General features: G+C 37.2%; 1 protein-coding gene across 3 annotated transcripts in view; it reads left to right on the plus strand.

Moving 5' to 3' along the window:
• EIF5B (eukaryotic translation initiation factor 5B) overlaps positions 1–12,500 on the plus strand; it is a 38,651-nt gene that overhangs the window by 7,275 nt on the left and 18,876 nt on the right. For all 3 annotated transcript variants that reach the window (XM_032100345.1, XM_032100343.1, XM_032100344.1), the window contains exons 2-7: positions 8,263–8,388; positions 8,478–8,565; positions 8,947–9,595; positions 10,061–10,281; positions 10,413–10,563; positions 12,162–12,257. In XM_032100345.1, coding sequence (XP_031956236.1) covers positions 9,097–9,595; positions 10,061–10,281; positions 10,413–10,563; positions 12,162–12,257 — 967 coding nt within the window. In that variant the 5' untranslated portion in view covers positions 8,263–8,388; positions 8,478–8,565; positions 8,947–9,096. The remainder of the gene's footprint in view (positions 1–8,262; positions 8,389–8,477; positions 8,566–8,946; positions 9,596–10,060; positions 10,282–10,412; positions 10,564–12,161; positions 12,258–12,500) is intronic.

Consider the following 12,500-nt stretch of genomic DNA (forward strand, 5'->3'; position numbering starts at 1 on the left):
AGTGTAGTTGTGATGTGGTGTTTTTGTGATGTATTTTGATTTTATACAGTGAGATGTATAGGATGTGGAAATTGTGAAACGCTGAACTTGGTGGTAGTTTCTGTTATCTTTGCACTTTTCTTAAACAAAAAAAAAAAAAAACCAAAAGAACTTCTTCAGGGAAGACTGAATGCTAGTTTTTTACTTATGTTTCTTATTCCATGCTTTTAGTCATCTTATTCTCTTGAGATGTAAACACATAAACTGAACCTCGAAGAGCTGCTTTATTCCAGAGAGCCATGTTGCCAGCTACTACCCACAACAGAAGCTTTTTATCTTGAAGTTTTGCTGTGTCTTTATTTAAATGGGAATTTTAGGTTGTGGTGTGGGTTTTGTTTTTTTTTCTCCTTTGGTGACGCTTTCCTTTTTTCTTCTTTTCTGGTTGATTGTTGGTTTGGTTTTTCTTTTTGTTTGTTTGTTTTTGTTTGTTTTGGTTTTTGTTTTTTTAATTAATCTGGGTTATATAAAGGAGGCTTCTTATTTTTCTAGAATCTGTTTGGGTTAAAGATGTAGTTCTCTATCTTTTTTTTCAGAAGGTTTTGCTTAGCTGATAGTTATGCCACTCTTTTTCCCCAGCCAAACTTGAAAGAGAAGGCATGGCTCTTTAATATTAATAATGGAATCATTGTCTTGGGAGCCTGAATGAAAAGCAATTACCCTTTTAGTCAGATTTTACTTCCTTGCTCTCTCATGTAATTAGGTAGCTTCACCAGCTTCCTTCATCTATGAAAAATCACAAAGGTGTAGTTCTACATAAAACTCAATCCAGTTGAGCTGTTGATCATTTCAAACCCTGTGGTGTCACTCCTACTGTCCCCAGCTGCCAGCTGTACCTGCTTCCATTGCAGAGCATTCAGTGCTTATGGGCCCACAGTACTAATCAGGTGTGCGTTTTGATCTGCTGCCCAAAAAGGGTTCTCTGCAAGAACTTCTGGCCGCAGGATTGCCTGAGCTGATGAGAGGGGAAAGTGTGGCTGGGAATGGGCAAGGAAGTAAATTCTCCCCTCCCCTACACCATAGCTTGAGGAAAAGGCAAGAGGAAGGTGCCCTGTTTCTGGGGTTGTGATTTTTTTTTTTATTATTCTTTAAGCACTCTCAGCAGCAGTGGTGGGTTGCGTAGCTGGTGCTCACATGGACACTCCTTCACTTTCTGGGCTGAGGAAGGAGCACAGTTCATTCTTTCCTGAATTTCAAACTGTCTCAGTCATATGTAAGTTAAATGTTTTCAGTGAAGTTAAAAACAACAAAAAAGAAGCTGTAGTGTTGATGTACTTTGATAGGCCAAAATGAGAAAAAGGCCAGGGTTTTGTTTTCATGTTTTGAATAGCCTTGCTGAGCCAGCAGATGCCTGCATTTTTCATTTCATAACCCACTTAAAGAACAAGTTGGTGATGCGGGGTTTTGAACAACTAAATAATCACTTCCAAAGTGGCTTGTGTTTTGGCACAGTTTAAACCAGTTGCTCTAGAAGAACTTGAACTGGCATTCTGTTTTTCAAGCAATCTTAATACTACAGGTGAAAACAACTACAAGTATGTCATTCAGCACTGGTAACTTGCTGGTTTTGGATAATCTTGTATTTAGAAATGCATCCTTATTACTGGCCTTACAGCTCACATACATGTAGGATGGGTAAGGTGTTCTAGGGAGATAATGGTAAAGATCTGTCTAAAAGTATTAGTTTTACTTGGTCTAAAACTACTGCAAAACCAAACACATGGTAACAGGTGATTCAGCTTCTCTTCAGTCTTTTTGAAGGTCAGGGACTTTTTTTTTTTTTCCCTAAGCGAAAGAAAATGACTTAATGACAGTGATGTTCCTTTGAAGGTGGTTAGAAGAGCTGGTGTCATGTAACTGATGAAATATCTCAAGGTTGCCTCAGCAAAAACGAGCCTTCTGATTATGCAGGAGTGTGGGCAGTGAGTTCACAGCAGTGATGAAACATTCTTGCTGTGTTAACTTGCTGACTCTTCTGCCCCTTGCACATCGAAGTTTGGTTTCTTTGTTTCAGTCTGTTTTTAATTGTACAGTATTTTCTTATGTTTCAACTTCACCTTTACAGGACAGCTTAAAACCAATCCTAAGTAAAAGATTTTTAGCATGATTTGAGTTAGCGTGTTAACTGTGAGATGAAAGCAGACATAAGTAATCGTGTTTGTGTCGCTCAGTGCAATGGATCAAAAAGTGCTTGTAATCTTTTAGTTTGTGTGTACACTTTAGTTTTGGTTTCAGCAGGACGGTGTTATCCTGTTGACTTTGTTTGCAAAGCTGGAAGTTGGATTTCCAGTAGTTTAGGGCTTGTCTCATTTTAAGCTGAATTCTTCCATTTAATTTCTGCAGTTTCATTTACCTAATTTCAATAGAGTCAAATTGATATGAATGAGGGCAACTCAGCTCCTTTGTATAATCCTATTGCTCCACTCTTTCAGTTCGTGAATGGATTAGTAGTTTTTCTTTGCCCTTTATCTCGCTGCTGCCTAATCAGGATGCCATCTCTGTCACGTGTAGCTGCACGGTGCCTGTTTATAATGAAGCTTTTCCTCAGTGTTTGGGGATATGTGTTGTAGGTACTGTAACAAGTGTACTGGAAGTCCTAATTCTGTGTGTTCTTAAGAAAGCATAGGAGGAAAACATGCATGTTTGGTGGTCTTGCCAATATAATGAGCTTGTCTATTATTAGAGAGTCTGTGAAATGCTGTTGGTCAGTTGGCTTTCCTTCACTAGAACCGTCATGGAAAGCTGGAGGAGCTTGTTTGGCAAGGAAGGGCAATTATGCATTTTAGCTGCAGAAGTTCACTGAGCAAAGAAAAATGATGAAAGCTTATTAACTCTTATTTCAATAGCTGTGTTCCTGCATTTGGCTTTGTTTTCCTGCCAAGGAAATATTTCAAATTTCCATGCTGAGATTTGTGTGTTACAGAGGTTATATTGCAGGCAGTCCTTAGTATGACGGGCTCACACTATGAAAATCCCTTAATGATGAATATGTTAACTATGTCAGTACTTGAAGTAAGTTTTTAACCTTCCATGGAAGAGAAAAGTGATAAATAGTTAAAGTGTACTTGTAACTGTTCTGACATACTTTATTAGGGAGCATTTTTTTTTTTTTTTTTTTTTTTTTTTTTGTGTGTGTTATTTGCGAATTTAAGTTTAAGTCTTGATTTGGAGCATGACAGCTTCTCTTCTGGTGAGTGATGCACTGATGAATGCCTGTAATACTGTAGACTGAAAGAAATGGTGGAACTTCAAAATTTAAAAATATATCTTGCTAATTGTGATCAAGTATTAGAAACCATGAACTTCACTATGTGAGGGGTTTTTTTAAGCAAAATGGGAAAGCATGCCTGTAAAAGACTAAAGTAAACCCTAGAATGTGGAAACTAGGATTAACATAAATTTCAGCATCTGTAAATCAGAGTTTGTGTTAGGATCAACTCTGGTCTCCAGGTGGCTTCTACAGGGAATTTCTAGGTTCTGGCTATTGCAGGCCATTGCATCAGAAAAAGAACTTGATCCAAAACTGTGCTTGTTTCTCATATTTAAAAAAAACCCAAACACCTCCTCAAATAAAATCAGCCCAACACCTTAGGTGTTTTTAGTATTTTTTGGGTAGATGGGATGTAATAGCTGAGGGGTTGGATTGTTTGTTTTTAAACTGTGTTTCTAGTCTTAAATACTGTCTCCTTGATGTAATAGCAAGAGAAACACAGCAGAGGTTTTTTTTTTCTACAGACTGTGCATCTATCAGTCACAAGATTTTTTTTCACTTTTCTGACTCAATAGCTTGCAACTGTGTGGGATCTTATAAATAGCAGAGCTACTGGATGTCTTTGTACATCTGACTGAGCAGTGGTAGGTGACAGCTCTTTTATTTCGTAGCTGTTTTAATCTTCATGCTGAAAGAAATTTCATACTTTCTCTTATAGGCTGGATTTGGATTTGTAGCTTTATTTGTTGTTGATTTTGATTAACATGTAACATGAGCAACTTAGGTTGTTTTGGGTATTACTTTCTCTTACTGGCCTGATTTTATGCTTTGTTTGTTTGAGAGATGTTATTGAACATCCTCTGTTGCCCATGTCTGTCTTAAAAATCTCCAAACACTTACTTGAAATGGTCTGGGTATATTTGATCCTGGTTTGGTACAGAATGTTGTGTTAACACAGCATTTAACTTGTGACACAGTGAATATTCAGGAATCCATCCTTAAGTGGCTTTTTGCATGCAATAGGGGTTTTCATTAGTCTATGCAGACAACTCGTACAGAAACCCTTCTGGGCAACTGTTGATTTCTTAATGTAATTTCTAGGGCATTAAGGTAAATATTTTTTCAGTATAAAGTGTGTAAATGTTTCTATGTGCTATTTTAAAGATTTACATTACTGTAATCCTGCTTAAATGGCAAAAAGCAGTGAAATTGTGTAGGGGAGATGTTGAGCACTTTTTCTTTTTGATTAGTGATGTAATTCTAAAGAAAAATTAGTCTGTTTGATATCTGAAATGTAGTGATCTCTGTGTGCTTGTTATTGATTACTGCATTCTCCTTTAATGACTGTGACTTGTCTTTCCTCACTGTAGAGTTTTGCCCTATCTTAGGCACAGGCCTTCATGGAAAAATGTCTGCAGCCATTTTTTTGAAAACTGCTTGTTTAGGTTTGAGTGAAGTACACACATTTAATTCGTGCTGTAATTTAAGGCATTGAAATGCTGTTTTAGCAATATCAAAACTCTTTTTATATCTAGCAGCAAAAATAGAGGCTGGTATCAAAGTATGTGAATAACAGGGGTGGCTTAGGCTTCACCTGCTAAACAAAGACAAAGGAAAATCAGGGAAGTATCTCCTTCTCAGCAGTGCAATAGCACTTTGTTTTCATTGTAACACTTTCCATATCTCCTTGAGCCTCTTGTGTTGGGGAAATGTGGGGTTATTTTTTTAGTGCAAAGTATTACGAGCTTGAATGGTCTAAGGTAGTGAGGCTGGGAAATCTGTTTATAAAGTCTTCATGCACAAGCAGTTTGAGGTCAAAATTGAAAACATTCTGATTTATAATACGTTTGTCGAAAGAAATGCATCTCTCAAATAGTAAATGCAAGACCTCTACAGTAATTCTCATTCTGGTCCTTTCAGGTTCCTGTATCAGGCCCTCTTAGGTTTGGACCCTAGTAAAGGCTGAATGGAGATCTTGGAGAAGGAGGTTCCTGAAAGAGTGCTTGGGTTTCTGAAATGTGTGTTGGGGGACTGTTTAAAAACCTTTACAGGGAAAAGTTCCATGGTGTATCTAACAAAGCCCACAGGAAAGCAGCTCTCCTGTTATGTATCTAAGTGTAGTGGATTCCTTATAAGAAGGAATAAGATCATCCCCCAGGATTAGGGGGCGCATCTTCTTAATCTTCTTTTCAACTTTCTTATGAAATCCTAGTAGAATATTATTAGAGTTTTAAAAGGTAAGGAAATTCAAGGTCAGTATGGGAATAAACTTGTAGTACTGGAAGCCAGTGTTTGAATTTCTTGACTTTCCAATATCCTTGCTTGTCAGTTCTTATGAGTTGTAGCTGTATATATAAGTGCACACAGCCTTAATTTTACTTATTTCATTGAGGCTCAAATATTTGAAGCTTGCTCTGTCACTTCTTAGTAAATGGAAGTGTAGTGGAAAATATAGAAGGGTTCTTTTGTTTGGTTTGGTTTTTTTGGTTGGTTTTTTTTTTTTTTTTTTTGGTCAGAAAAATTTTTCAGAAACTAAGCAGTGGAAGCCAAGTTTGGAAAAGTTTTTGTATTGATGCCACAGTTGTGACAGCTGAACAGTCTTTATTATTATTCCCAAACTCCTTGTTTGTGGGTGTTAAAGCTTAATGTCTGTCAAATAGTTTTTTCAGTGTTTGAGATTCCCTCCCCCTCCCCCCCCCCCCAAAAGAAGTTTTCTTCGAAGTTCACTCGAAGTGAGTTATCAACAGCAAATAAACCCTTGCCCCCTTAAAGCCTGTACCCTGGAAAACATGAGGTACCATAGACATCTTTGCTTGTAGCAAAACACCCATGTGATGTGTTTTATGTTTGGACATAACTTTCTGCTAAAATGCATTGTGAAAAGTCAACCTTGATAATACCCATGTAAAATATGAGCTGTTTAGAGGCCTGGTGCTTTAGTATCTAAACAACCACGTGATTAAAGTCCTGTAGTAATGGGAGCTTGGAAGAAGTAGTAGTAGAGCATGTATTTTGGTGTTTTAAAACTATTTCAAGCTTGGATATGACTCAGTCTTCTCAGTTAACTCCTAGAGGAAAAGGAGGTAAGCAAGTGTGCTTAATAAACTTGATATTCAGCAATTAATGCAAAAACAAGTTTGGGGGCCTATGTGTAGGCCTAGATATAGTGTAGTTAGCCTGACATTAGGGCTTTAATTCTAGGTGTAGAAGTGAATGGCATCTTTATTTCAGCTGTTACCCCTGGTATACAGCCAGTTAAACTGCTTATAAAAACAGCTCTTAAATTGCTGAAACATCAAATCGTCTTAGGGTGAGAACAGCCAAAATGTGTATTTTCTCTTGAGGGAGGTGAGAATTACTGTAGAGATCTTGCATTTACTATTTGAGAGATACATTTCTTTCGACAAATCTATTCCAAATCAAGTCAGCACATGAGGGAGTGTTACTAGGTATATTTTACGTGTGTTTTTTCTTCTCCTGGCTAAGAGTATCTCTGGCAATACTGGTGCTGTACAGTGAGGTACTTTGTTGTGCTGCTTTTTATTTGGTTTGTTCAGTCTACACAGAAGAAAATATAAGATCTTAAAAATACAAATAATTGATCTTGGCCTTTAAATAAACGGAGTACTTTGTTGCTTAGTTGTGCTGTTGTCACATACAGACAGTATTTGGTGACTTGCATATTCCCAATATGTGGGATAAAATGTTTGTGAGTGTCAGCATTCACTTGCAAAAGAATCCAGCCCTTTCCTTTTTGCAAAGAGAGCTGCAACTAAGACTTACTGAATTTTTAGAATCTGTAGCTGAATAATTAAATACTTGGTTTTCTTTATTAAGGTTCAACTTCTGAGTTTATAAATTGGCAAGACTGAAGCTCTGATAGTTTAGAATTTGCTGATGTCTTCAAAGTCCTGAATCTGGAAGAAATTAATTTCCCTTATTTTCTGGATACAGTTTTGGGTATTTGGTGGGCCAGCCTTTGGCTGATTTGTCCTGAGTGGATGCTAATACATGAGACAGTGACATTGTAAAACAACAGTTTTCTGCCCAGGTATCTAAGAGGGAGTTAAATTAAATATTAACAGCTTGTTGATTAAACGGGTTTTGAAACTGCCAGTTGTGATAAAAGTGGCATCAGACCAGTTTTGATCTGAATACTGGAGCTTTAAATGTGAAGCAGGGAATAAGTAAGTCTCCTGTCTTATAATTGTACTGTGAATGTGATCAGGTGGTAAAATGTCTGGACAAAAACTTCTTTTGGCTTTCTTTAGGCCTCAGAGAGGTAATACTAAGGCAAGTGGTACAAATGGTTTCTTGCCAACTTCATTGGTATTTTTTATGATCTGCTTTAAAGACTGGCTTGGAGCTGAACTCTGTTCTTCTGTGTGACTTCTTTTCTTGAGAGATAATAAAATTTTCAGTCTGATGGCAAAGCATAGGCAACTGTTATTGTGAGTCGGAAGTTGTAAAGAACTTCCACTTACTTGGTTAATAAAAATACAGTCTTTTTTTGTTTGCAAAAGGATGTTTGAGGGAACAGATAAATATCTTAGTTGGATTCCCTGGCTGTGATTTGCAAAATTTCTTCTGTTTGTGCTTCATTTTTACACTTCGATTGTGGTGGCTGCTTTTCTATCAATGACACCTGTAATTTGAAGGGCCAAACAACATCTTTTGGAGGAACAAACAGTCTAGTTACATTCTTCCAAGAAGTTACATCAAATTGCACAGCTCAACTTTTAAAGTCGGTGTTGCAAGAACTGAATGTGTTTTATTGTTCCACCTCCCTTCATGCAGATGACATGTGTGAAGGTTTTTCCTTCACTTCCTACTGAGTGGAATAAGGTAACAGTGCACAATCGTTTGTTAAACGTGGGGTATTTTTTCCTGCATTGCATATGTTTTGTGATTGATTTTGCATTTTCAAACTTTTATTTGTTTTATTCAGATGGCTTCTACTTACGTAAATTCAACGTTTGAACTAGTGATAACCCTGCTTTCCTTCTTCATTTCAGTGCAAAAGATGATATTGATATTGATGCCCTTGCTGCAGAGATAGAAGGTGCAGGAGCTGCAAAGGATCAAGAGCCTCAGAAATCCAAAGGCAAAAAGAAAAAAGAGAAGAAGAAACAAGATTTTGAGTAAGTTTGGGTTTTTTCCACCTGCCTGATCTTATTCCATTATCCAAAAACTCAGTTATTTAAATGCCCTAACTTCTTTCTTATTCTAGTGAAGATGATATCCTGAAGGAGCTGGAGGAACTGTCAATAGAGGCACAAGGAGGGAAAGTTGACAGGGAACAACCTTCTACAGGAAAGGTGAACACTGAAAGGGAGGTGGGCTTTTTAATAGGAAATAGTTATGAGACACTTCTGTCCCAGAGAAATTCTAGTGTTGCAGTGTAGTTGGAGATCCAATCTGAGACATGTAGCTAGCATGTTCTTTTAGTTATATTTGATCATATTTTCATAGTAAAGTCAATCATGAAAAAAGCCACGTCTTCATGCTGATAATTATTCAAAGCCAATCAGAATAAATCTTAATTGTGGGCTGAAGTATGGTACACTCAGCAGGAATAGTTATTGCTTTCAAACTGTCTTCAATAAGAGAGGTTTTTCGTGATGTATCTCAATGCTACTTCTTAGCTCTTGAGGGCAAGTAACTTTTCATGGCTGATTATTGAATTGTTTAATTACTAGGTTGAAAATGACAATGAAGAAAGCTTATCAAAACAAGATAAAAAGAGGAAAGGAAAGAGTAAAAAAGCCAATCTGGAAAATGACTATGACAGCGAGGAAGTGGAAGATAAAGATAAAAAATCTAAAAAAACTCAGAAAACAAAACAAGACATGCTTTCTGGCAGTGATGATGATGATCATGAGACACAGCTTAAGAAAAGCAAAGGGAAAACTCAGAAGTCAAATAAAAAACACGATTTGTCAGAAGATGAAACTAACATTAAGAAAAGCAAAGAGCGTGGGGGAGGAGTGTCTACAGGCGAGAGTGGTGATGAATCAGATGAGGTCTCCCAGTCTAGAAAACGACAAAAGAAAAACCAAAAGCCAAAGTCTGCTCCTGCTGCTGAAAGTGGGGATGATGAAGAAGAACCTTCATTCAAATTAAAAACAGCGGCTCAGAAGAAGGCAGAAAAAAAAGAACGTGAAAGAAAAAAACGTGAAGAAGAAAAAGCCAAATTGAGGAAACAGAAAGAGAAGGAAGAACTAGAAGGTGGTAAAGAACCAGCAAAGCCAAAGGAATCTCTAAGAAAAGCTGAAGAGAAGGCTTCTCCTGAAGCTACAGCAATCCCTGGCCCTAGGGAAAAAGGAGAGACTCCTGCAGGAGCAGAAGGTTTGTAATATCGTTTCTAAAACTGTAATTTAAATACCACAGTTTCTACAAGGCCAGAGGGGTGCCAGGCAGTGAGGATAATTTGTTGGTTTATTTTGAATTGTGAATACTGGATATTTGGTAGCCTTGTCTGCCCCTCTGTGTTGGCTCACAGGTGGCTATGTTTTCTGGCCTGTAGTCTGTTCAGGTACATGGGAAAACAAGCCAGGTGATGAATTCTCATTACAGTATATGATTACAGTTCTGTATAGCAAGAGTATTTTTTTCACTTCACTTACTCTGATACTTTAAGACTTCAGGCCATGACTTGAGACAGTTTTATTGTTTTCATTATGAAATTTTTATGTAGAAGCCAGAGAAAATATTCCTCATTTGATGTTATTTATCATATTTGAAATATAAATTGTACTTAGAGTATCTTTGAAATTTCTGGGATCTTTGAGTGTATGCCTGTTCTTTCTGTAGCTGATGACAATGAGGGGGACAAAAAGAAAAAAGACAAGAAAAAAAAGAAGGGTGAGAAAGAAGAAAAAGAGAAAGAGAAGAAGAAGGGTCCCAGTAAAGCCACAGTTAAAGCCATGCAAGAAGCTTTGGCTAAAATGAAAGAGGAGGAGGAAAGGGCAAAAAGAGAGGAGGAAGAACGCATAAGACGATTGGAGGAACTTGAAGCAAAACGCAAAGAGGAGGTAACCTTAATCTGTCTGCTTGCTGGTGCAGTTGGTGAATTAATCCTTAATATGTTTCTTGTAAAAAGAATATACTTGGGCAGCTTTTGTGTAAAGCATGCTTTAGAGTTTCTGCATGTTTTTTTCTCTAGGAACGATTAGAGCAAGAGAGGAAAGAAAGAAAGAAACAGAAGGAAAAAGAGAGGAAGGAGCGTTTGAAGAAGGAGGGAAAGCTTTTAACAAAAACTCAACGAGAAGCCAGAGCCAGAGCAGAGGCTACTCTTAAACTACTCCAAGCTCAGGGTAAGCAGTAAAGTTTAATAATAATTAAAACCAAACCAAGAAACGCAACCAAACTTCCTATCCGTTATTGCTCTGTGTTTATTTTTTTTCCTCTCTGGAGCTAGGAGGGAGGGTACTGAGTGATTCCATGTAAAGGTGCTCTGTTGTCAAGGAAGGCAGTGTGCACCCTCCCTTCTCCTTTATTTTTGAAGTAGGTTTAAGTGTCTGTATTTTCATCTTACACTTTAAATATACAACTTTTTAATACTGCCTACTTTCAGTTAAAGATGTTAGTTGTGGAACTTAGGAAAAAGCACTTAAAGAAGTGGTGTAGTCCAAAGGCCAGGAAAAGCAGATGGGCTGTGTTGAAGGTCTTGTAAGACCAGTGATCTGGATCTTGTTGAATTAGTTCATGTGCTCAATTAGGCAAGTGCATTGTTTTACTTCAAAAACAACGGGGGAAGTCCATGGAGAAGATGTGTTTTTCTCTGGGATTTGCAGAAGTATGTAAGAGCTTTCCAACTTTTTCTGTGAAATATGATCTGTCTCCACTGCAATGAAGCAAATTTGTCCAATATATTGTAAGTAAAATGTCCTAATTGTTCTTGGTGTCTGGTTTGTGACTAAAAAAAGAAAGTAATTTGTGAGTGCTGAGTGTCTTTGTATTTGTAGAGTACACTGTCTGACACTTTACTGGTAGGTGGATGTATAAATATAGGAATCTCTGTAGCTAGTAAAATGTTTGGAGTTCTTAAACATACACGAAGGCTATTTCTCCTCGGTCGTTGCTGTAGCTATAAGAATCTTTCTATTTATGTGCCCCTACAACTGGATTTTTGTTAAATCTGCAATATAAGTCACTCAGTAACTGAGAATTTTTAACGTGCAGCAGGAATTAAGTTTTTAATTTGTCTTTGCACGAAGCTTCTTTTGATTGAATCTCTTCATACATTACAGCACCTGCTTCCTGGTGAGGCAAAGATGAAGCTGGTGAATTGAACCTGGCATTATTTTAATACCTGAAACCATCAGTGTTGTAAAATTAAAAAAAAATAAAACAACAACAAACCAAAACTCAAACCCCCAAACAAACAAAACAAACAAAATCCACCAACCTCCCAACATGGAGCAAAAGGGAAAATGCCATCTGCTGAGCAACTTTAAGCATTTAAGAAGAGTTGTGGCTCTGAACTACTCCAAATTGTCTGAAATTAGGAGCCTTGGCAGACAGGTTTTAAGTGAGTTTTTGCATAGCAGACCTTAAAGATAAACCTGAGGTATATGTTCATGACATTTTATGTAGGTCTGTGATTAACTTCAAACCTGCAGTTGTAGAATCTGATTTGATTTACTGTTTATTTTTTGTTTCATTGCCATCCCCTTCTTCCAGTTATCTGACCTCTTTTTGAGAGCAGTCAGGAGTATCTGAAGACCCATACTTCACTCAAGTTTTCTAGCTTTTGAATTCAGACTTTTAAAAAAGATAAAATATGCACTGAACCCACTTTCTACTCTTTCTTCCTCCATCTTCCAATTTTGGAAGACATGTTGTTATTTAAATCAAAGTTTAATAATTACCTGGATTTTCTTTTTAACAAATCTTTTGTTTTGTTTTGCAGGTGTTGAAGTGCCATCCAAAGACTCTGTGCCAAAGAAGAGGCCAATATATGAAGACAAAAAGAGAAAGAAGCAGCAGCAGCCAGAAAATAAAGAAGGTGTAGTTTGCATATAGGGAGACCTAATAGATTAGTCACATTTCTGGAAATATTTCTGAAATAAATCAGCTAATCTTAAGCTAATTGCACTTCAAGGTGCCTCCGGGGTTTTTTTTTTTATATCCCTGCCCTCACATCCAAGTGCTGATGCATTAGGATCCTAAAGTTGTTTTGAAGGCTGCTCTCTTAATCCTTTTTTTTACAGTCTACTTGACTGTTATTTTTTTCCTAACTTGGATAGTG

Source organism: Corvus moneduloides, chromosome 2 (assembly GCF_009650955.1).
Source record: "Corvus moneduloides isolate bCorMon1 chromosome 2, bCorMon1.pri, whole genome shotgun sequence".
Lineage (NCBI taxonomy): Eukaryota > Metazoa > Chordata > Aves > Passeriformes > Corvidae > Corvus > Corvus moneduloides.